Source organism: Populus trichocarpa, chromosome 2, assembly GCF_000002775.5.
Source record: "Populus trichocarpa isolate Nisqually-1 chromosome 2, P.trichocarpa_v4.1, whole genome shotgun sequence".
Lineage (NCBI taxonomy): Eukaryota > Viridiplantae > Streptophyta > Magnoliopsida > Malpighiales > Salicaceae > Populus > Populus trichocarpa.
This window is the reverse complement of record NC_037286.2, coordinates 15,361,952-15,383,830: the sequence shown is the minus strand read 5'-3', so window position 1 is coordinate 15,383,830 and position 21,879 is coordinate 15,361,952. Positions and strand designations below refer to the sequence as shown.

At 31.7% G+C, this 21,879-nt stretch overlaps 1 protein-coding gene and 1 pseudogene across 1 annotated transcript; one reads left to right on the top strand and one right to left on the bottom strand.

The window, feature by feature from the left end:
• Positions 1 to 1,748: 1,748 nt before the first annotated feature.
• LOC18096421 (Golgi apparatus membrane protein-like protein ECHIDNA) lies at positions 1,749 to 4,402 on the bottom strand (annotated as a pseudogene).
• Positions 4,403 to 11,250: 6,848 nt separating this feature from the next.
• On the top strand, positions 11,251 to 13,147 carry LOC7460481 (galactinol synthase 1). Its single transcript, XM_002301495.4, has 4 exons — positions 11,251 to 11,701; positions 12,040 to 12,360; positions 12,465 to 12,599; positions 12,704 to 13,147. Exons 1-4 carry the CDS (start codon positions 11,372 to 11,374, stop codon positions 12,929 to 12,931), a joined length of 1,014 nt encoding a protein of 337 aa, XP_002301531.3. The 5' UTR covers positions 11,251 to 11,371; the 3' UTR covers positions 12,932 to 13,147.
• Positions 13,148 to 21,879: the final 8,732 nt, after the last annotated feature.

Sequence of the window (21,879 nt, the reverse complement as noted above, 5' to 3'; positions counted from 1 at the left end):
AAATTCATCAAAGCTTTGAACCTAATATTGTTTAGGAAAAATAAAACAAAGAGCTGCATTGGAAATCCATTATTTTACGATATAGAATTCCTCAATTATCTCCACAGTTCATAAAATGAATTATCAAATTATACGGGCAACTTTGCTATTCAATTATAAGCTTGTCCATGCCCGTTGACATGTTTTGGATGAAGTGCCACGAGGACACATCGTAACTCAGTAGCTATGAACTTCATTTTCCGGTGATAAATCACAGCGGCAGTAGCACCACTAATTGTAGGTTTTGGTACTGTAAGTTGTAACTCAGAATATGTTTTTTTTTTCTTTTTTCCTCTTTTCCAGTTTCTTTGTTTCACTCCTTGGAGAATGATTCTTCTCGGTTTTTCTTTTTTAAAGTTTCAGCTTCTGGAAAAGATGATGACGTTGATGAGGATGACGGCTGAGGATAAGGGCAGTTCAGTTGATAAAGAATAAATTCTAGGATTGGCAGTGGAAGCTTCCGAACAGGAAATGTGCATCTTCATTATTTTAGCGTACAACAGTGGACTAGGTTCAGTGGCATCTCAGTGTCGCACTGGCCACAGCTAAGAGGAAATCTTTCTAGCTTGCTTTACTGTATCTCATTTATTTACGAGCCACAGTTTCACCATTTATCGAAGCTCACTTGTGTTTCCAAATAACTTGGATGAATACACAAAGATTTGTCTAGACACTCGTGAAAATCTCTTCGTTAATCTCAGCTAGTAAAGTCTCCACAGATTATCAAATCATTCCTTGAAAAAAAAGAAAAGGAAATCACTGTCTTGTCCGGCAACCATGCTCTTAGGCTAATGAAAGAGAAGGCAATTATTTACATGATCGTAGCCCCAGATGAACAATCCCCGCCCCCACCATGAAAGAAAAAGGTGCTCTAGAATTTTTTGCGAAGAAAACTTCAATTACCACGAGCATATTCGTTTAAGTTAAAGTTTTTAACACCGCGATTAGTGCCTGGAAACATTGTATTTCACACAAGTTTTTGTTTATTCAACCCACCACTAACTCCATTATTCGCTCGCTATATGTACCATTAGACCCCACCAACACCCTTTAATTCTTTTCAAAACCCATAGAAAATTAAGGGGCTGTGATTTTGATTCTTCTTTTTAATTCTTAAGTCGTGGGGTAAGGTAAGATCTCTTAGTTTGACCACTGCAGATGAGTTTGTCACTGGTCGGAATGACCATGGAAATACTACTGCCGACAATATCACGCATGGCATGAAATATGAACGTTAAAATACTTCAGAGATGACCTTTTTGAAAACAACATGAGGTTACGGGCTCACATCCCTTACTACCCATTCGGAAACAAAAGGAACACCAGGGAACCCAACTAAGCAAAGAAGAATCCTTGTGTTCCATGAATATATCCCTTGCCATACAATCAAGTGAATTATGTTAGTGAAACAATCCATTTTCAAAATGTCAAATCCCACTTTCTAATAGGACAAGAACTAACATAATTCCAAGACAATAGGACAAGATCATGGGCAAGAACTAAGATGTCCAGTGCTAGACAAAAACTTTTTAAGAGTTACAGAACAAATGGTCATCTGTATTCTTCACTAGTTACATCCACTTGATGGCCTGGTGAATTTATTTCCTACGCAACCAGGATGGATCTCTCTTTCTAACAGCCAAATTCAAAGATATCTCAATTTGGTTTTCATGTCTCGAATGCATTATGACAAGTGACAAAAACAACAGTAAGAGTAAATCACACATTTTGATAAAAGAACAAATCTATTTGGATAACCTTTTACAGCTTCTTTGTTCTCTTTATCTTTGCATATATCTCTCACATTGGATGTGTATTTGAAAAAATTAAAGGGATTTAGAAATTCCAAAGTGACTGTACTAGTTGTTATCCGCTATTGGCCATAACAGAAGAATGTAACATATCTGGAAAATTTCTGTTCAGACAACTTACACCGCACTAAGTGCAGACCGTATGGAAATGAGACGCAATAGCCTGGCATGCAAATCCTTGAATTTGCTTCTTGGCATCTGAATATGGATTAGATTACCCTTCATTACATAAAAAAATTTCAGATTTCGACTGAAGCTTAAAAGACGCCATGGATAAGATTGCTTTAAAGAAATTTAATTGTTCACATAGCAACCAAGAAAAATAAAATGCAGTTATATGAAGGGAAAATAATTCGTGCTAATATTGTTAAGACGACTGATGCTGTGTAATTTCAATTATAAATCAAGAACATTAGCAAAGTACACTTCCAAAAATGCAACTTCTAAACTGTAGTAATGCAGGCAAGATATTATTTTATTGAGCAACTAAGAATTTATTTCACAAAGTATTTATGCACGAAACAGTAGAAGAAACTGCTCTTAATCTTGGCCAAAGGCAAATAAAGATTGTAATAGTTAAATGCTTAAGAAAAAAGTCACATGCAGTTCGGCTAATTACAGTAATATGAGGTATCCATATTCCCAATAAGCAGAAATTCACAACTGGACTTCTCAGAACAGCATGGTAGGTACTTTTATTTAAAATCTCATCTCCAGCACATGCCACTAAAAACAAACATGGCCATATTGATATGATAAGGCTTTTAAAAAAAAATAACAACTTTGAGACCATTCGCTACATTTTTTGACCTTGGCATAAAAGATGGATACTGCTGTCACAGAAAGTTTAAAATATCCAAACCTTTGCGGCACTTGGTGAATCCAACAATGTTTACTATGCTGAGGCTTGCACAAACAGCGACTACTAGGACATAATCAGCCTCAAACCTTATGACTGAAAATATTCCAAGGATGACCCAAGCAGCAGCCTATAATAATAAGAAATATGGGAAGTACCAGCTTAAGAAACGATGAGAATTCAAGTGAAATGTCTTTTGTCTTTAACTTAATGCATACAGGATCCAGTACAAGCAGCAGGGCACCATGCATCAGACTTCCACGAAATTTACCAAATATTATTTCATTTTATTTCCTCTCCCAGGGTAGTCATTGGATAAACAATCAACTAAGTTTTTGTCCAAGCACAAGGATGCCTCTATATATAGTGCCCTTCAAGAAATACTACACCATCACTTCATTTGTAACCATATCAATCAACAATTTTTCTGCTGTTAATTGCCCTGATATATATATATAATGTGGAAACCATACTGCTCCATACTATTAACAAATTAAAATTTTTGTTCTTCAACCACTGTTGCAGCTTTTAAGCTGTCATGCAAAGCATTTCAAGCATATCTTACCACTCATCTACATCAATATCTAAATATAGTAAAAGATCCCACTATTTATTTATTTCTTGCACACCTGGTATTTGGCAAAATATCAAAAAAGTTTTATACTTCACTTAGATGAATAAAATCAGAGCATAATGCTTGAACTCACATTATACGCAAGGATTGATATAATGTCCACCAAAATAAGAGCATAATGCTTGAACTCACATTATAAGAAAATTAATGCACTAGAACCATGAGTACGGTAAGGATTATACGCAACAGCCATCCAATTTGAACTCACATTAAGGTATAATGTCCACCAAAATAGCCAAGAATCCTTCTTGTTCATGCGAGCCGATGACTGCATAAAAGAAAAGGAGTAGAAAAAGAAAACCATGAAATGCATGAAATCATGAAATATTAGTATCACGATAACTTAAAACTAGTATGACGTTTGAAGTTGAAACCTGTTGGTCTAGGCATTCAAACTTCCAAACACTCTCACCCTGCCTCATTTATTCCATTCCACCATCTATGCCCAACTAAAATCCGGCAGCTGACATTCTTAACAACCAAAAAATCAAGGGCAGCAAGAACAAACGTGACCACAAAAATAATGACAAAGCTATCAAAAAACAGGGCTGAAAGAATGTACATTACCAGGCCTGCAGCCTGTTAAAGATTTAAATAGTTAATTACATGGAAGTGGGTGTGGTGTAGATTCCTCAAACAAAAATTACAGACAAGCAGTAACCTTGAAGAGTACGTGAAAGAAACATGTCTTTGGATTCGCATAATTTTCTCCAACGGGCTGCAATGAAAGAAAGATATTCATAATCAGATCAATTATCTGTGAAAAGAAAAATTGCAAAGCAACGTCATGATCTGAGAAATGAACACGGGAAAGATGCTAATTGTTAACATGGGAAAAATGCATTTGAGAAGATTTATGATCTTTACCTCTCAGTACTGGTTCATTTCATCTCAGATTCTGGATCTTCAATTAACACAAAGCAATGGCTGACCTGATGCTAGCCTTTTCAGTTGATTTTGTTTAACGAAAAAAAGAGAACAAGGAAAAGGCTTTTTAGGCTTCGGCTGTAGATTGGGTTAGTAAGTTACGGTAAGAACTTTTCTTGGTCCATTGGGCTCATTCATGCATTTGTTTCATTTTTTCATGAATTTTTAGGAGTTTTTATGCATTAATCTTTACTGAGGTGAAAACCCTCAAATCACACTGCAATACTGGAAAAAAAACTCTTATTTATAGAATAAAATAATAATATTTTTAAGAGGATAAAAATAAAATAGTAGATTAATTATTATTTTTTCAATCAACCTTAGATTTGTTTTTCTTTTATATATTGTTAAAGTATATACCTATGACTAATATGGGAAAAAATTAGGTGAAACTCCACTATCAGAAAGAAAGAAAAAAGAAAACAAATTCACTTATTTTCGAGGAAATGGAAAAGGATCGGATTTATTTAGTGATTTCCAAAGTAGAAACATGAATTAAAATTATAAACCATTTATTTATTTCAGTAAAAAGTTTCAAACAGTTTCAAACAGTCGAAAAATACCTTCTTCTTTTTTCAATCCTTTGATAAGAGAAATACTCTCTTAAAAATAATTATAAAAAAAAAAGTATTTAGTTGTTGCGATTCTAACAACAAAATGGTCAAGTTTGGTATTAAAGTGTACCATTCAATGAGAAAAATATAATAATGATGGTTTTTTGTCCTCATCTTTCCAAAAAAAATAGATCGAAACTTGGAAAAATTTATGATCTCAGTTTGATTTTTCAATTTTTAACCAATATTTTGCTTCTTTAAGGGCATATATGGGTTTGTTGAGGTTTGTTATGTGTTTCTTAGATGTTTTTCAGGTGAAAAGTTAGTTAAAAAATGAGTTGTTTGGTTAAAAACAAAATCACTTTTCTGTCTAGTTTCTAGCCACTTTGACGGATGAAAACTAGGCAAGCAAATGACTCATCGTCTGCTACAATTGGCGAAGTGTCATCTTCTTTAACTTTTTTCAAAAAAAAATGAAGATGCATGACATGTTGTCCATCCTTTTAATAAAATTAAATCAAGGTCAGACGCGTGGGATGGTCTCCAAGCCTGCTCGTGTCTAACCTGTTATTAGGGGCTTAGACGCTACGCCTAGTCTTTTTCTATCTTTTTATTTTTTCCCTTTGTTCTTTGTTTTTTTTTTTCACACTTAAAAAAAGATTTACGTTGCTAATTCACTTACTCTTCAGTTTTGATATTGTTGTTAAATAATATTATAAATTTTTATTTGAACTTTAATTAAATAATTTCAATTATTATGTATTTCATATGAAAATAATAATAGTAATAATAATTTTTTCATGAAAATTCTATTCAATTTTTTTTTAGAATTTTTAAATAGATTTTGAACATAATTTTATTATATTTATGATTTTTTTTGTTTTAATCACACATAAAATATAGATGAATTATTTTGATATATGTTTTTAACTTGTTTTAACAATCATAAAAAAACTTAATAGAAATAATTATTCCAGTTAAAAAACTTACGTTTACTGAGATAAATAAAAGATACGTTAATTGAAAATTTGATTTTAGACTTCAAAAATATATGTTTTGTGCTTACTTAAAATGAATTACATTCTTTTTTTTTTAATATTGTTATATAATTAGATTAAAAAAATTGAAAAGCTACATATGACATGAGATAATATATCTTAACATGCATGCATTATGTTGTTATCATAATATGTTGTTATCACGAGATCAAATAACTACATGTATGGTTTAGATCAATAGATTTGTTATTACTTATTAATATATATAATTCCTGATTTATTTTATTGAATGCACATATTATTGTTTTATTTTTTAAATGAAAATTTATCTTGATGGATAAAAAATTCAAAATGACCATGTTTTTTAGTTTAATAAAAATATTAAAAAAATTCTAAAAGATTTGAATATTTTCTTATATTAAGAAAAGATTTGGTACTCACCAGCATAGCACGACATGCAAGCTACTTCTATATAAACAGATATTACATCTCAACGTGAATTGCTAAATTGTCCTTTTTGTATTGTACTAGCCTTCATGTTTGCACTCAATTGTGAGGAAGGGTTATTTTTTAAAATAAAAAAAATAATATTTAGGTACTAAAAATTGGTATAATATATATATATATATATATATATATATATATATATATATATAATGTATGAACTTTTTAAACCCATGACCAAGTAAACTTGAAGCATCTAATCTATAAAAATCAAGAAGTTTAATTTGTAAAAAAAATAAATATTAAATGATGAAATTAAATAAAAAATCTAATCATACGAAAGAATTTTTAAAAACAACAATTCAAAAAATAAGAATCAAAATAACTATCACTACTATTGTTAATAAATAATATCATCATCATCATCATCATCATTATTATCACCCATAACTATTGCTAACATTATCATTATTAGTAATAATAGTAGCATTTCTATTAATATTATTACTATTTTAACAACCATTACCACAATTATGATCACTATTATTATTGTCATTATATATCACAACAAATATTATTAGTATTTTTATTATCATCACTATTTTTGTTCTTCTTCTCTCTCATATTGTTATTATTATTATTATCATCATCATCGTCATCATCATCATCATCAATATTAACATGACTATTATTATAATTATAACTACTACTACTATTATTGAAAAAATAAAAACCATGACCTTCGTTTGAAAGATATAATTGAAGACTATAAAATTTTGATAAAAGGACCAAGGAAAACAACAAGAAATCAAAAGAAAATGGAACAACTTAAAATCATTATTATCATTAAAAAAACAAAAATCATAAACTTCATTTGAAAGATAAAATTAAAAGTCATAAAAGCTTTGATAAAATGACAAAGGAAAAAAAAGAAATTAAAAGTAGAAGGACCAAATTGAAATACCTTATATATACAAATTAAACACTAAGAGTTAAATTGAAAACAAAAAAAAATTTCGACAAAAAGGAAAATGACTACAAACATAATCAAAACTAAACGGTTTAAATCTGAAAGAACTATAACAATAAGGGCCGTAGTATATTTACCAAGGTAGGAGAGAGAAATAAAGGAAGAAAAAAAAAGGATCACCAGCGATACACCGACCATATTTGAAGAACACACGCCGCCTATAATAGAAAAGGAAATGGAAAGGAATAAACTGAGACGGTGAAAGCCTATTTTTTACTGCCGCACGTGCTGCCCAAAGTGTGTGGCAGTTACAATGCGTTGGCGCATGTTGCACGCACCAACAAGTTTTTAAATATAAAATTATTATTTCAATGATAAATTATGTTACTACCGTTAACCAAACTTACAATTAACAAAAAAAAAGGCTAAAAGAACCAAATACCCTTTACTATAATGAATTCAATGCTTTGCATTCAAAATAACCCTGGTCCATGCATTTTTTTTATGGAAGGACAAAATGATCATTATATTAGCAGTGATGGGTTGACACTAGTGCTACAAAACATGCATGCACTGAGAAGAGGATGTTTCCACTTACAAAGAAGTGGATGGAGAAAACCTATATATGGAGAACTCGTCAACCTCTAAGGTACTAGGTGTTGGAAAGTTTATACTAAAGATGGCCTCTAGAATGCTTCTAACCTCAATAATGTATTGCATGTTGCTGATATTAGTAAGAACTTAATGTCTGGCTCATTATTGAGCAAAAACAGTTTTAAAATGGTTTTTTAGAGTGATAAATTCATACTCTCTAAGAGTAGTATGTTTATAGAAAATGGATATCGGTGTGATGACCTCTATATATAAAATAAATGTAATGATCATTATAACTAAGGATGAGAACAAAAAGAAGAATGTCACTTCTTCTTATTTGCTTGAGTCTTGTGATGTGTAACATAACAGGTTAGGTCATATTAATTAGAATTCTATGAAAATTTTAATAAACCATTAATTATTACCAAGAATAATTTTTGAGAAAAATCATAACTATGAAATATGCCTAGAATAAAAATTATAAAACCTTATTTTCAAATAATTAAAAGAAGTAGTGAACCTTTAGACTTAATTCACTTATATATTGGTGATTTAAAGTTTGTTCAAACTACATGTAGAAAAAAGTATTATATTGCTTATAATAAACAATTACATAATGTATTGTTATACTTATTTGCTTATAAGTAAAGATAAAGCTCGTGAAATGTTTATTAGCATAATATTGTCAAGATAAGACCTAAGACAGTGAATTGTGTATTTATCGGATATGCATACAAGAATAGTGTATATCAATTTCATGAATACAAGTCAAGTAAAGTGTTGAGGATATTAATCCTTATACAATTATTGAATTAAGAAATGGTGTATTATACGAAGATGTGTTTCCATGGAAGGAAACACGAGAAAATCATTCATTTAAAATAACAATTGATGTTAGCTCAAGTAATCATCATCAATTAGAAGATGATGAAGTTGAGCTTGGAAAAAGTAAAAGGGCAAAAATGACCAAAACATTTGGTCATGATTTTTTAACATACTTATTAATAAACAAGCCTCAAACCTACTTCGAGGTAATATCCTATCCGAAAACTTCTTATTGGAATGAGACAATCAATAGTGAAATTAAATCTATTATGAATAATTATACATGGGAACTAGTGAATCTTTCTCCCGAAAGTAAACCATTAGGCCATAAGTGGATCTTTAAAAGAAAGATGAAAACTGATGACACTAATAATAAATATAAAGCTAGACTTGTTGTTAAAAGTTTTAGACAATAAAAAGGTGTTAACTATTTTGATATATATTTACCTGTGTCAAGAATAACTTTCATATGAACGTTAATAGTTATTATAACTATTAATATTACTGTCAAAACATCAATTGATATAAGTGTAAATCTATCCAAGAATAGAGAAAAGAGAGTAAATTAATTAGAACTAGAATATTCTTTAATAATTAGAAGCCTAATATACTTTATGAATTGCATAGGGTCTAATATTATTTAATTTCTAATTCTTTTTAAAAGATGTTAAAATGCAAAAAATAACACAAATACATCAAAAATATATATTTTTGGTTTTTTTATTACTTTTATTATTTTTTAGATTTTTCAAAAAAGTCAAAAAACAAAAGTTAAAATCTGGTGATGACAAGTTGTAGCAAAAGGTAAGGAAAATTCAAGATGATGATGCTACAGAGGGAAAGAAAAAACAGAAACAGACGGCCACGAAGCCATATGACATGGCAAAAGGTGCATGATAATATGGACCCCACAAAAAAACAGTATCATTTGAGGGAATGTGGCTCCCACCTGAGGAGGCATCAATACAGAAATCTCGACGTGAAGGGAAGGCTGAGTCCATTGCTCTCAAGGTATCTTTCTATGGAATCGCCTTCTCGCTTTCCATAATTTTGAACAAAATTAAATAGTGTATGTGAACATACACACATTCAGCGGAAGGATGCTCGACAAAATAAGTGATTGTATAAAAACGCTGTTGTATTTGTGTTTTTTAAAAATTTAATTTTTTTTTGTTAAAAATAAAAGTTTTTATATGATTTGAATTGTTTTGATGCGCTGATTTTAAAAATAATTTTTTTTAAAAAAATATCATTTTAATATATTTTAATATAAAAAATATTTTAAAAAATAACAATAACTGCATTTCCAAACATTCAGTAAATCACTGAGACTAAGGGATTTCAAGAGCAGGTATCGTTAAATTGTGATGATAAAAGGCTTTCGTTTGACGTGCATACATGTACGCAAACCATAAATTCATCTATCCAATCCAAGTTCCTAAGCATTTCAACAAATCCAATTATCAACTAAAAAATTAAATGTCATGGGAATTTATTATGCAAAATACACTGTGGATCCTTGGACCGTATCATATCATATAAATGATTGGTCATTGTGTTTTATATATATATATAATTTGGCTTTTATTAAATCAAATTATTAATCAATTTGGTGGGAAGATGAGATTCAGGGGATCATACTAAAAGACACGAATAGAATGTGTGGCTTTAAAAAGTTTGAGCATAATGTTTATTGTTGTTTTTGTACTTTATAAATTATTAATATTTGATTCTTTTAATTTTTAAAATTAAAAGGAAAATTAATTTTGGTCTCAATTTTTTTCCCCCTAATGTGAGAAATGTGAGAGCAAGTTGCTGGAATCTTGACAAAAATCCTATCTTGTAGCTTTGCATGATATTTTTTTTCACTTTTATTTTATTCGATTAATTTAATGTGTATTTATTTTTATTATTGTTTGAATGAATAAAAAAATTATGTAAATAAATATATTTAACAAATATAATTGGACAAAAATTTCATCTTATGAGATTAAATATTTTGATCTATTTTTGTCTTTTTATTTTTCTTGTTTTATTTTTAGTTATTGTTATGATTTTTTTTTATTTATTAACATATAGTTCTTGATTTATTTAATTAATTACTTGTATGCATAATTTTTATTTTTTTTACTTAGAATTTTTTTAATTATAAAAACATACCAAATAAAACTTATATATATAATTTTTTATTAAAAAAATATCTGATATATAGTGAAGCGCGAGTCAAGCATTCAATATATTTAATGTTTTAGGGAAAATTAACGTCGTTTGCCAAGTGTTCTGGCACAGAAATCGCATGCTCTCTTTCTCTATCCAAGGGCTTATTTTCATTCGACTACTGAAACAGCCCAAAAGCTTATTCTAGTCCGAGACACATATGATTTATACCTCACTCTCAAATGTAGCTCCTTCCAGTGCCTTCCTATCCATACCCTCCCCATTTTTTTTTGGTTCCTATCCAGAACATGTCGGCTCCAACACAACCGCTGGATCAACTCGCCTGGCACGTGTAAGGCTCACAATTCAACAACACATTTAAGAATTTCATTAAAAAAACCTGGAAAATACCTTCATAGCTATTATTTAACCCCCCCTAGTCATCACCTCACAGCCAGCCCAAAACAACAGCCAGCTTTCCTCTCCATTTCTTCTCTTAAGTTCTCTTTTAAAGCCTCCTCTCTCACTCTCTTTCATCTCCCTCTTCGACGACCGCAACATGGCTCCTGAGCTTGTACGGTCTGCTTTGAAACCAGCCGGGTTCACCAAGCTCGCTAGCTTACCTAGCAGGGCTTATGTAACGTTCTTGGCTGGTGATGGAGATTACGTGAAAGGCGTTGTCGGGCTAGCCAAAGGCTTAAGAAAGGTCAAAACGGCATATCCATTAATCGTGGCAGTCTTACCTGACGTGCCAGAGGAACACAGGCAGATCTTGGAATCTCAAGGGTGTATAGTCCGGGAAATTGAACCCGTTTACCCGCCAGAGAACCAGACCCAGTTTGCCATGGCTTACTATGTCATCAACTACTCCAAGCTCCGTATATGGGAGGTACGTACGTACTTACGACGTAGGATTGTAATAGAATCTTATTTCTTTTGTGCTACTTGCACGTGGATTATCTGGGTGCTCCTCCCATTCTCACACGTGTCAATCTAATGTGGGATGATAGTACTTCCTGATCTCCATTGCATCTTAGCCCTGACAAATGGTGTTGTCCAATTTCCTGTGGACGAAAATGCCCTTGTTTACTAAAGAAGGGCCGTATCATCTTCGTCAAATGAACTACTTTCAATTTTGTCGTACGCTAATGACTCGTTTTAATTATTTGTAACTTTTAATGTGTTGATATGTTAATGTTAAGAGTATGGTGTTTGATTAAATTGCAGTTTGTGGAATACAGCAAGATGATATACTTGGATGGAGATATCCAGGTTTATGACAACATAGACCACTTATTTGATCTGCCTGATGGGCGTTTTTATGCGGTGATGGATTGTTTCTGTGAGAAAACATGGAGTCACACTCCGCAGTACAAGATTGGCTATTGCCAGCAATGCCCTGACAAGGTTAACTGGCCAGCTGAGATGGGTCAACCACCATCTCCTTACTTCAATGCTGGCATGTGTGTGTTTGAGCCTAGTATTGCCACTTATCATGATCTCTTGAAGACTCTCAAAGTCACTCCTCCTACCCCATTTGCGGAGCAGGTATGGTGTTCTGATCCATGATTTTGAATTTGATCGTCATGTTGTGTTTTGATGAAGGATTGTAGAGTTTTTCTAACGTTTCCTTTTCGTCTTTCTTTTGGCAGGACTTTTTGAACATGTACTTCAAGGATATTTACACGCCAATTCCTCTAGTTTACAATCTTGTTCTTGCCATGCTATGGCGTCACCCAGAAAATGTGGAGCTTGACAGGGTCAAAGTTGTTCACTACTGTGCTGCGGTGAGTATTCCACTTCTCCTTTTGCATTATTTGTTTTTAGTTTTGAGGAGTAAAAATTAGTAATCTTGTGACTAATTAATTTGCTGGCATACATTTATGTGTAGGGCTCGAAGCCTTGGAGATACACTGGCAAAGAAGAGAACATGCAGAGAGAGGATATAAAGATGCTGGTGAAGAAATGGTGGGACATTTACAGTGATGAATCACTGGACTCCAAGAAACTTGTGGCGGATTGTACTACTGATGCTGAGCCAGTGAACTTACAGCCATTCATTGCAGCTCTCTCTGAAGCCGGCGCTGTTCAATATGTCACTGCCCCATCTGCTGCCTAGAGATGGGAAGAAAGAAGGATCAAAGCACTATTATAGATTTAGAAGGGATCAAAGTTGGAATCCTTCTCTTGATAGTAATTTCTTGGGTATAGAAAAGAGATACACTATCTTCTTTCTTGGTAGTATCTCTATTTTCCACTCTATCCCTCTGCTGATTATGGGTGGAGCAATTGTTAAATTAATGCAAATAAACATATGTTGTGTTACCTAGTTTAATTCACTCCCTCTTTTCTTGTTTTTTTATCCTTAATTCTTGGTTCTTCATGGACTTTCATTCAATTTAAATTCAAATAAAGTTTATGTTTTTCAATGATAAATTAATAATTAAATTTAAAACTACAAAGAAAAATAAAAAGAAAAGCTATGCATACAAAAAAATTAAAAAGAATATCAAACATATTAAATTATCACAACATAAATTAAAAAGAAAAGCTATGCATACAAAAAAATTAAAAAGAATATCAAACATATTAAATTATCACAACATAAATTACAATTGATACAAATTGTTTTTCGGTATTGATGCACTTCTATATTATATCTAATTCATATACAAAAAAGAAAAAACTAGAATAACCATAAAAATTAAAAGTAAGTGTCTACAGAGAGAGGGATGGTATTTGATTATTGTTTTGAAATGAAAGAGATAAAAATATAAAAATAATGTTTGGTTAAAGAGATAGATAAATTTATTTTTATAATAAATTTTACTTTTAAAATATGAAGTATTGAGGGAACACGTAACTTTCAATTGTTTGTTTAAGTAAACATGTAAGAATAAAAATATTTATTATTATAATTTTAAAACTTAACATGAGGTTCAATTTAGAGCAAAGCTCGGGTTACTAGTCGAGACTCGGGTCAAGGGTTAAGTTGACCCAACTTAACCCGAGTCAGCATATGAATAAAAATTATTATTGTCATAATTTTAAAACTCGATTCGGGCATCACCCTGGGTCAAGGCCTAGCTTACAAGTGGGGTTGACTATTGATCTAGATCAAAGTAAGGACGAAAGTGGTTATTATCATAGTTTTAAAACTAACTCGAGGGTCAACATGTTAAGAGGGTCAACCTGGGTTGACTCAGGTCAACATAAAATAAAAATGGTTTATTATGATAGTTTAAAAACTTGATTTAATCCAGGTTGACTCGGGTCAATGTAACGATAAAATTTGTTATTATCATAGTTTCAAATTCTAACTCGGGAGTCAACCAAGGCAAGGCTTAGGTCACAGATTGAAAAGGTCAACACGGATTGACCAAGTCAACGTATGAATAAAAATAGTTATTATCATAGTTTTGAAACTCTTACCGGGAGTCGACTAGAGACAAGGTTCAGGCGACGGTTCGGGAGGGTCATCCTGGCTGACCCGAATTTTTTTTTTTAAATAATCATAGCAACCTTGTTTTAACTATTTTTTTCAAAAAAGTCAACGGGTTTTTAACATGTGTTTTATCCTGGGTTGACCTGGGTTTTTGATTGGGTCATGTCGAGTTAATTCTTCCTTTATTTTTTCTTAAACTCGGACTGATCTAGGCCCCGGGTCAACCTATCAAGTCAGTCCTGGTTTTATAACTAGGGTTATTATAATGTTATTAATTTCAACACTCAATATAAAATAAAGTAAAAAAACATCTAATTACTTTTTAAAATATGTAAGTCTGGCAACGATATATATTAAGGGTAAAATATATTTTTTTATATTTTATTTCGTTTTATCCACCATAACCAAATAGAATACAAAAACAATTATTTTATCTTGTACATCATTACAAAACATAATCTTGTCTCTGTCTCATTTTCTTTCTTGTCTCATTTGTCTTCATTGTCTCTATATCTTTTGTCCTAAAATAGTAACTAAACGCTACTTAAAGGTCTTGAAAAAAAGAAAGAAACAATTTCTTATCAAACCCTAACTAGGATTCTTTGAGATTAATTTCTCATTTATCTATAATTAGTTTTAGATTTTTTTTTCTATTCTATGTTATATTACTCATGTTGAAGAATATTTTTCAACAAAATTTTAACTTAAAAATGGATTAATCCAATTTTTATGACTTACATTTACTCACTATGTATGTTTAAAAATCAAATATTTTTTCAACATTAACTTAGTCTTTCCTCGTGTTTCTGGGTTGTATTGAATGGTTACAAAAGAGGTAAGAAATCTAAGACCAAGTTTGTTTTTGAATAAATATTCTTTGTTTACTTTGTAAAAATAAAGGTATTAAAATAGATTAGCTAGTGAGCAAGTTTAGTTTATCATAACAAAAACATTCTAATTAAATAGAATAGCCAAGATTAAACTAGAGAACGTAAAGGTTTATATAAAAGCATGTAACATATATGTGTTATGCAAACATGCAATCAAAACTAAAATCATATAAAGATTATATCAAGCATACTAAGCGCGCGCGCGCGCGCACACACACAAGATACATAAACATAATCCTAAATTGTATAATAATATATTTTATTGAAATAAAGAAGGGTACTTGTTGAATTACTTTAAAAAAATCAATTATAATGATAAATTCTTTATCCTTAAAATTTTATTATTCATCACTTGGTCCAAAGAATTGTTTGCAATAAGCCTCCTAAGATTTCATCACCCCCACCTTGTTTCTTTGCACTTTTGAACAAGGTCAATGAACTAAGAAAATATGACTCGGGTATCTCTTAACAAGACTAAACATAAACTTAAGATTTGGGAGAAAAATGAAGTTCAAAACAAAAGAGAAAATACTAAAATTAAGATGGAGAAAAGAGTGAGAAAAACAATGCAAAAAACTCTTTTAGAACAAAAACTTATATGAATTAATTCTTATTAATATCAAAATAAATTCCCTTCACAATTAGCTTTAATTACCTATCATAATATCAAAATTATTCATGACAATTTTTTGTTTTAAAAAGCTGCAAAAAATATCCAAGTTCATAAAGAATCAGTTCTAGAAAAAGTAACTGAAAAAACTGATTAGACTTATTCCATGGCCTTTATAAGATAATGGGTTGGAGAAAATAATCATTTATAGACTAGACCTAATTACAAAATTAAGTTGGAAAAAAAATAATCTTTTATAGCTTAGAAAATTACTTTACAGTAAACTCAAACTCAAATAGATGGCCCAACCTAAAATCTAAGGCCTGAGCACAAGTCATATCAAACTGCACGCGTACACATATATATGGGTTGTCGCGGGTGCGCGACGTCGCGGCGAATATTCCACTTTAAATCTAGGAAGTGTGTATGGTATCTATCTGGCAAATATGGGGAGACAAGAAAATATTGTCTTTTGTTGGTAGAAAATGGAATGGGAGTCGCCACCTAGTATTTTGGTCACTAGGAACCCTAACTGGTCTCAGAGATTGGGTACGGGGACTGGTTGCGTAAAGGGAAGGTATTAGCACCCCAAATACGCCCTACCTAAGGTAAGCTGCATTGTTCATTTGTCTGATAAAATTCAAGGTCTCGTTGTGTTTCCTAGTTGTTGGTCCGTCTATGGTTCAAGAAAAGTCCTCCTCAATAAGGAGGTCCTTATCTTATCGGGTAAAACCTAACCGTTCTAACATCTATATAAAAACTATATTTTTAACATCAGGAATATGTTTTACGTATAAATTCATAATCCCAGATACTAAAAGAAGACAAAAAGATTTTTTTAGAATTTTTGAAATATTGGCCTAGTTCTCATGGCTTTAATAAACTGGTTATTAAAGCCGAAATGCATGTTAATACATATATTGTTTTTGAAATTTCCTTTGTTGTGTGAAAATATGATGTTATAATATTTATATATATATATATTGGAGAGACTAGGCCGTATGCATGAAAACAAAACATTTTTTCTAAAAACTTGACAAAAACCAGGTATTTTAATACCGGATTTGTATCTTTACAGTATAAAAATACAAACCGATATTGATCAGAATACAGTAATAAAATTACAGAAAATCACATATTTTTTGGAATAATTTTTGAAGAATTTTTGTTCGAACGGGCCAGACCCGGCCCAAAAGGAAACTGGGCCGAAATCAGCCCAAAATGAATTGGGCCTACTTTCTACAGGGCTGGACTCAGCCCAGCCCAAAACCAACATGGCTGGTACTGTTCACGGTACAGTAATCGGGTTACTGTGCAGGTGAACAGTACCTGTTAATTAATTAGCCGGTTACTGTGCACACAGTAACCGGGTAATTATTTTCTGGCTTGCAGAACGTGCACAGTGCACGTTCTGCATGCAAGACGATGAACAGTAAACAGAGATAAGGGTCAGAGGGCTGACCTGTGGTGGCTCTGAAGGCGGTGCTGCTGGTGGTTGCTGACCGGAGGATGGCCGGGAGGGTGGTCGGTGGCTGGGGAGCCCGATGACAGCAGCTGTTCTTTCTTCTTCTTCCCTGTGCAGAGGTGCCCACCTCTGGTTTTTTTTCCTTTTCACGTCTGCTTTTATTCTACTCTCTGTCACTGTCTTTGTTTCATCTCCCTTGTCCCAAAGTCTTCTCTCCTTCTGGTCCGTTTTACTCCAGTTTCTGTCCTCTCTTCTCCTCTGTTCGCCCCTGTTTTGTCTTCTCCTTCTGTTGCTGATGGTGTTTTCTGCTGTCAACAATGTTCTTCCTTCTCTGCAACGTCTTCGTGGAGGTGCTGGTGGCAGGGCATGACTGCGGCTGCTCCTCCTCCTGGTGTTGTTGCTGCTGCTGGGATGGAGGAGAAAATGAGGTCGGTCTGGGGCTCCGTTGACAGAGAAGGCTGTTTCGGGTGCAGGGAAGAAATGGCCGAGAGAGGGGAATGGCCAGGAGGGGGACTGTTTTTGGGTGCTCTCTCTCTTTCTCGTTCCAAAAACACGCCTCCCCTTTTAGTTTTCCAGCCCCCTCCCGTTCAACAAAACTCTCCTCGTTTTAAACTTCTTCCTCTCTCCGTTTCAAAAAGTTTTTCCCCCCTCTCTCTCTGCTGTGTTGGGTGCTATTTATAGAGCAAGTGGGTGTGGCTTTTGCTGTTGCGCATGGGAGCGGGTCTCGCGGCGGCTGGTCGGCCATTGGGTGCTACTGTCGAGGTTCGGCTCCAACAGCATGGAGCGCGGCGGGTAGAGGAACAGTGTCAAAACGACACTGTTCACATTCTTTATTATTATTATTATTATTATTATTATTATTATATATTTTTTTTTATTTGTGGGGACCCAAAAATGGGTTACAACATGGGTTTTATACCAAAGCTCACTTTGTTTAGGTTTTCTCCCATCTAAAATCTTAACTAGAAAAAAAGTGATCTTAATTTTAACAGATAGTGATGCGAATACTTCATAATATACGCTAAAATCATATTTGAATGGTTTGCAACTTGACCCAACAAGAACCTTCCTTAAAGAACTAAAGTTATAAGCATTGATCAACCCCACCATATGCCTATAAAAAAACGCGAACAAGTAATATAAAATCACAATAAAATTGATCACTCATTCAAAGAGTTTACATGTTTATTCAAGAACTTACCATGAGAATCACCCAACCATACAAAAGATCGCAAGAATTCTGATTTACTTATTAAAGATAGTCTAACCTCAAAATGTCTCTACGAAAGAATATTTACACTAGAAAGAATCCAAAGTCTAATAGGATATATCTAATAGATATGTATAAACATAATAAATAATAATTCAGTGAACCCAAATTTAAATAAAGGTATTAATATCTCTAAAAGACCTAATAATAACTCAAAGATAAATAAAACAATATCTCAACTAATTTAAATAAGACTACAGTTGTTTTCGTAATTTGTTAGCAAAATCGAATTGGAGCTCAACTTCAAACACATGGTTCTCAACTATATATGGATTGTGACCTTACCCCCAGTCTGTGATCTTCCTTTTATTGCTACAGTGAGGCCTTTTCAATAATGGTTGCCATAATTTCATTATACATTCCTTTCCTTACATGTATTTTTGGTAGATTTTAACAATAGGATTTACTTTCAAATTGCAAGGATTATCTTCTTGATTGCCTAGATTTGAATTATTTTGATACATTCAATGCTTCCCATTAGCTTGCCTTCCGAAGCTTCTTTTTTTAGTGTGGTTCATTCATTGTGCTAGCTAAACCCATGTCGATTTTACTTATCATTGTCTCCAAATATAGTTTGAAGATGTTCATTTCATGCTACTCAATTTTCATTATAAAAAGAGTTATCAACTCCACCAATTTCAACTTGTGATGGAGTTCTCCATGTCATCATTTTGGCTACATGATTACCATAGATTCTTTTAAGCTAAATTATCTCGCAACTAATCTAATTATATTCATCTTTGTATTAGTCATCATGAATATCATCTTTAAACAAAATTGCACCCAACTATTCTAATTATTGATCAATATAGATGGACATGCATCATTGTTATAAGAGGTTCTTTCAAACATCAATTCCCTCAAACTTATTTCAATACTCTTCTTTATAGTGTCCAATACGAGGCACACTTATATAATCGTCATATTTTTTTTTCAAATAGCCTTACCCTCAGCTGATGAGGAGCATACTCATTACCATCAATCAAAATCTTTTAGATATAAATGCCACCAATTACATCATCATTATCACAAAATTTCCTTTAAATTGATTTGATTTCTTATATTTCACATGGCCAGAATAAGGCACACACGTGTCAACATCATCCTTGCTAATAACTTTCCAAATTCAGTCAATGACCATTCTTTTGTTTCAAATTCATTTTTTATTTATTTTGGGATCAGACTATAAATTCCAAGGATTATATTCATTAAAGTCTAATTATTGAAATGATGTATTGTGATGTAAAATTTGAAAGTATTTTTATAAAAATTATAGTTCTTTGGTCGAGATTGCTAAACATGTCACTCAATGTCATGATGCAGTTTTGGATGTTCTTGCTGGAATGAGTGTTGGTTGGGCTTTGTAAACAAGAATTGTTTATCTCAAAACTTAGTTATGAATAACTCAAACAAATTTCTTGATAAATTAGGCTATTTTAGAAAGAAAAAAAATTGGATTATAAAAGTAGATTTTTAACTTTTAAAAAGGGAGCATCTTGCTTCATGTTATGTTGAACTTTTCTATTTATCGTATGACTCAATATCATAAAGAATGTATTACATAAACAAGTTGTGATTATTATTTTTTTTTGCTTGAAAAATATTTTTCTTCTCTTTATATAGGTTAGCACCTTTCAACACAAACAAGTTATATATATATATATATATATATATATATATATATATATATATATATATATATATTAGAAATGACTTTTAAAAATAATGTAATGTAGTCTGAGGTTCATATATACAAAATAATGAATATGCATGAGGCTCAAATGGTATTTAAAGGAAGAAAGACATAGGATCATTTATTTCATACAAAGATTTTTTAAGCTTGCCGTGTGGATTTTATCTTTCTAGTGATTAACCTCATTACGACTTCACTTCTCCAAGTTTTTTGTGCCTTATCATTTGACATTTGGTTTTCAAATAGGGACATTTTAGAGAGCTTTCTATTTATTTATTCTCTCTTTTACAATATTTTTGTCCCTCTTGACATTTTGTTTACTTAGAGAATTTCAAATTCTACCCCTAATGTGAGGAGTGATCCTAGTATGGGTTTGTATCCAAGGAAAACATTTTTAGGCTCAATTAGGGACAACTAGGGATAGTTTTATATTTATAAAGGGATTGCCAAAAATGGTCTTTATTCATCTCAAATCCAAACTTACTTATGCTGATAAGTTTTGTTAATTAGGAAATCCAAAAGGTTAACCATAAAGAAGAAGTAGGACGTGTAGGGCAATAACCTATATTTACCACCATTTATATCTTCAAATCATTTTATTTTATTTTGGACACAACTTTATTATTTCAAGAGAGATTTTCCTTTTTAAGATTTATTGGAAATAGAATACATTTATAACTTAAATAAAGTTAAGAGTGAGGTTTTGTCTTTTTATATTTATTGGGAGTGGAAAGGGCAATTTTTAAATTTCACAAGGTGGGATTTTCCCCTAGTATATTTATGAATTATGATATATTTTGGAATCCGATCAAATTTTTATACAAATCTACAATTATACTTGTCTAATCATAAATGCAAATAAAATGTTAAAAGTAACTTTCATACAAACATCTCTTGTTTTTTAAATAACAATAAGATATAGAAAAAGATATTTCATTAAAAGATGTGACATAATCCTAAAACATGTGAAAAATAATATAAAATGATCTTATTTATAAAGCTCAATTATAAAAAGAGTCGACAACACATTCTTGTTTTGTGTATGCTTATTATCCTCCGATATTCTCCCAATATTGTTCAATACATCCCTAGCTGCTTTATTATATACAATTTCTTTCTTCGGACCATAGATACCTCTGTATATAAGTTGATAATCAATGAAGACATAAAAAAACCATGTCTTTTTTTTCTATAGATCTATAAATTTACTTTGAGATTTTACATTTAACATATTTCATACATCTCTGTGATATGATGTACTCTCAATATTTCTAGGTTAATTATCTGCTCTAACAAATCCTTAAATATCTTTCATACGGTATCAATGAAGGAATTGTTGCCAATGTACATAACTACAATAGTTGTTTCAACGAGGTTAACTAGCGCATTTGGCATGACAATAAGCTTGTTAGAGTGTAAGGGATAGTCTAGGATTGCTTTTAAGAATTCTTAGATTTCTTCTTCAATGACAGGCATCATGTGACACAAATACCGATGCAATTTATGTTTGATGGTCATATATGCCAACTTTTTATGTTTACATTGGTTATCTTGAGTTGGGTCAAAACCCATAGGAGATAAATTTAGGTACATAAAGTATTACTCTATTTTGAAAAGAAGGTTTAACACCAAATCATTAATGTACTTTAAAAGCTAATAGGAAGAGTTCTTATTAAAGAAGAAAGTATATATAA